This window comes from Charadrius vociferus, unplaced genomic scaffold, assembly GCF_000708025.1.
Source record: "Charadrius vociferus isolate BGI_N301 unplaced genomic scaffold, ASM70802v2 scaffold702, whole genome shotgun sequence".
NCBI lineage: Eukaryota > Metazoa > Chordata > Aves > Charadriiformes > Charadriidae > Charadrius > Charadrius vociferus.
Genome location: NW_009647433.1, coordinates 794,361 through 796,552, shown reverse-complemented (window position 1 = coordinate 796,552; position 2,192 = coordinate 794,361). Strand labels below are relative to the sequence as shown.

The 2,192-nt window shown below is 61.3% G+C and overlaps 2 protein-coding genes across 2 annotated transcripts in view; one reads left to right on the top strand and one right to left on the bottom strand.

Annotated features, from left to right (window-relative positions):
• Window positions 1-276, top strand: part of TJP3 (tight junction protein 3) — a 12,621-nt gene extending 12,345 nt beyond the window's left edge. The window contains 1 exon segment of the mRNA XM_009880601.1: window positions 177-276. Coding sequence (XP_009878903.1) covers window positions 177-276 — 100 coding nt within the window.
• A 1,332-nt stretch (window positions 277-1,608) lies between these two features.
• The window catches only part of APBA3 (amyloid beta (A4) precursor protein-binding, family A, member 3), a 6,468-nt gene continuing 5,884 nt past the window's right edge, over window positions 1,609-2,192 (bottom strand). The window contains exons 9-10 of the mRNA XM_009880623.1: window positions 1,878-2,018; window positions 1,609-1,726 (exon numbers count right to left, since the gene is read on the bottom strand). Of these exons, the coding sequence (XP_009878925.1) occupies window positions 1,655-1,726; window positions 1,878-2,018 (213 nt within the window). The 3' untranslated portion in view covers window positions 1,609-1,654. The remainder of the gene's footprint in view (window positions 1,727-1,877; window positions 2,019-2,192) is intronic.

Below are 2,192 nucleotides of genomic sequence, written 5' to 3'. Positions count from 1 at the left end.
CCCTGCCCGTTGGGGCTAGCCGGGGGGTTAAGGCCAGCCAGCCCTGGGGCTGGGGCAGGGCCTGTGGAGGCTTCGGGGCCAGCTTTGCCTGCCCTGACCCTGCCTAGCAGGGGACTGTCTCTGTCACCCATCCCAACCAGGTGGCAGAGGCATCACTGCAGCTTCTCATCCCCCAGAGAATATGAGCATGACGCTGTGAGGAAGAGGTTCACACGGGCCAGGGATGACTCAGACCAGGACGAAGGCTACGAGTGGGGCCCAGCTACAGATGTGTAGCAGCACTGCTGGCTCCTGTCCCACTGGGCAGCTGGTCCCCTTGAGCCAGCCCTGCTGCAGCCCGAGGCCATCAGGTCCATGTGACAGTCCAGGTAGTGCCATGCAGCACCCCACAGCCAGGCTGGGCTGGGCCTAATCCTGCTGTACCTATCACCACTCAAGAAGCAGCACCAAGTGCCTCCTCCTCTCTTTTGGCCATGGTCCCTGCTGCTGGAATAAAGGGATATTTTGATCAGGACGGGCTGTTTCCATGCATGCTGGGTGGCAGCACGCAGGGGAAACCCATGCAGCAGCGTGGCCTTGCTGGATGTGGCCAGACACCCTGCCTGCCCTGACGCAGCAGTGTGAGAACCAGGCTTGGGTTGTGCCAATGTCTGGCACCACAGCAGACTCAGGGTGTTTGTCCCAGAGCTGAGCCTCCTCTGCTGCAGCCCAGCCAGGGCTCCTGAAGTGCAGCTTCTCATGTTCCTCAAAATGTTTATTTTTTTACATCAACCGAGCACACGGGCAAAGTCAGGTCAGCGCTGCCTGGGCCATGGGGACCCAGAGACCCACTCATAAAAAGACAACATCACCAGGGGGTGATCCTTGTGGCCCATAACCCCAAGCTCCCCGGGATGTGGGACTGGGCAGTGCCGTGTTCCCTTTTGCTGTGCTGAGGGACAGCCCCGAGGGCTGCGACCCAGGGCCCCGGCAGGCTGGGGCCAGGCTGTGCGTGCAGAGCAGTTAAAGGCAGCACGAGGGAAAAACAGAGGTAGTTTCCCAGCTCGGTGCATCCCCGACAGGCCCCTGGCAAAGCCAGGGAGGGAGAGCAGGTATCAAGGGTGCTGCTGCCCTTAAGGCTGAGTCTGGGATCTGCCGGCTCTCCCTCAGTGGTGCCAGTGTGCACACACTGGTGTGCAGGGTCAGCGCTCCTCTGGGGCCGTGCTCAGGTGAGCGCCAGAGCTGTGCTTCCAGCACCATCCCCACACGGGGAAAGGCACCATTGGTGAGTGTAAAAGCACCTGTGGTGACTAAATGGGGTGACCTTTCATGCAAGGTCCTCTCTCCTCCTGCCACCACCAGGCCAAAGTAAGGGACCCTATGAGGCAACAGGACAGGCACTGTCAGGCAGGGAGGGGTGAATGGAGGGGGAGGAGGTGCCCAAACCATGGCACCATAGGCTTGGACACTGTTCAAGCTGGGTATCAGACCTCCAGAGTCTCCCACTGTGTCCTGAGTAAAACCAAAGAGGTGCAGGATTAGGCCCTGCTGGGGACCAAAGGGTTCTGATGAGGGCGCTGGGGCAGGAGGCAGAGCCTGTCCTGCTCTCGTGGCCCTGGGCTCACTCCTGCCTGGCCCCAGGCACGTGCAGCAACAGCCAGGCATGGCCAGCGGCTCAGAGGAAGATGGGCTGCTCCTGCCCAGTCAGTAAGCGGTACGTGGAGGCCGGCATGGTCTTGATGTGGACCTAGGCAGAGACACGCAGATCAGCTGGGAGACACCAAACCCCGGGTTGGAAGGTGCTGGTGCCAAACTCTGAGCCCAGCCTGCTCTGCATGCAGCCGCAGCTGTCCTGTGGCATGGGGGCCCTGGCGTCACCCAGCCCAGCCCCGGCTCACCTCGCTGACTGCCTGTGTGAGAATCTGGATGATCTTCTCGTGGGGTGTTGCCACCACACTCTGCCCGTTGATCTCGATGATGCGGTGCCCCACGCGGATGCCACCTCTCTCTGCGATGCCCCCACGCATCAAACTGCAGATCTGGGGAGCAGAGAGCACTGGTAAGATCAGCGCTGTGCCCACAGCCCAGGGCTATGTACAACCGGCCCTCCAAGCCCTCTCATCCGTGCAGGCTCCTGGCAAGAGGGAGACTTGGGTGCTGTCTCCACCAGTCCATGGGCATGCAGTGAGGGCAGGGATGTCCCTTTGCATTCC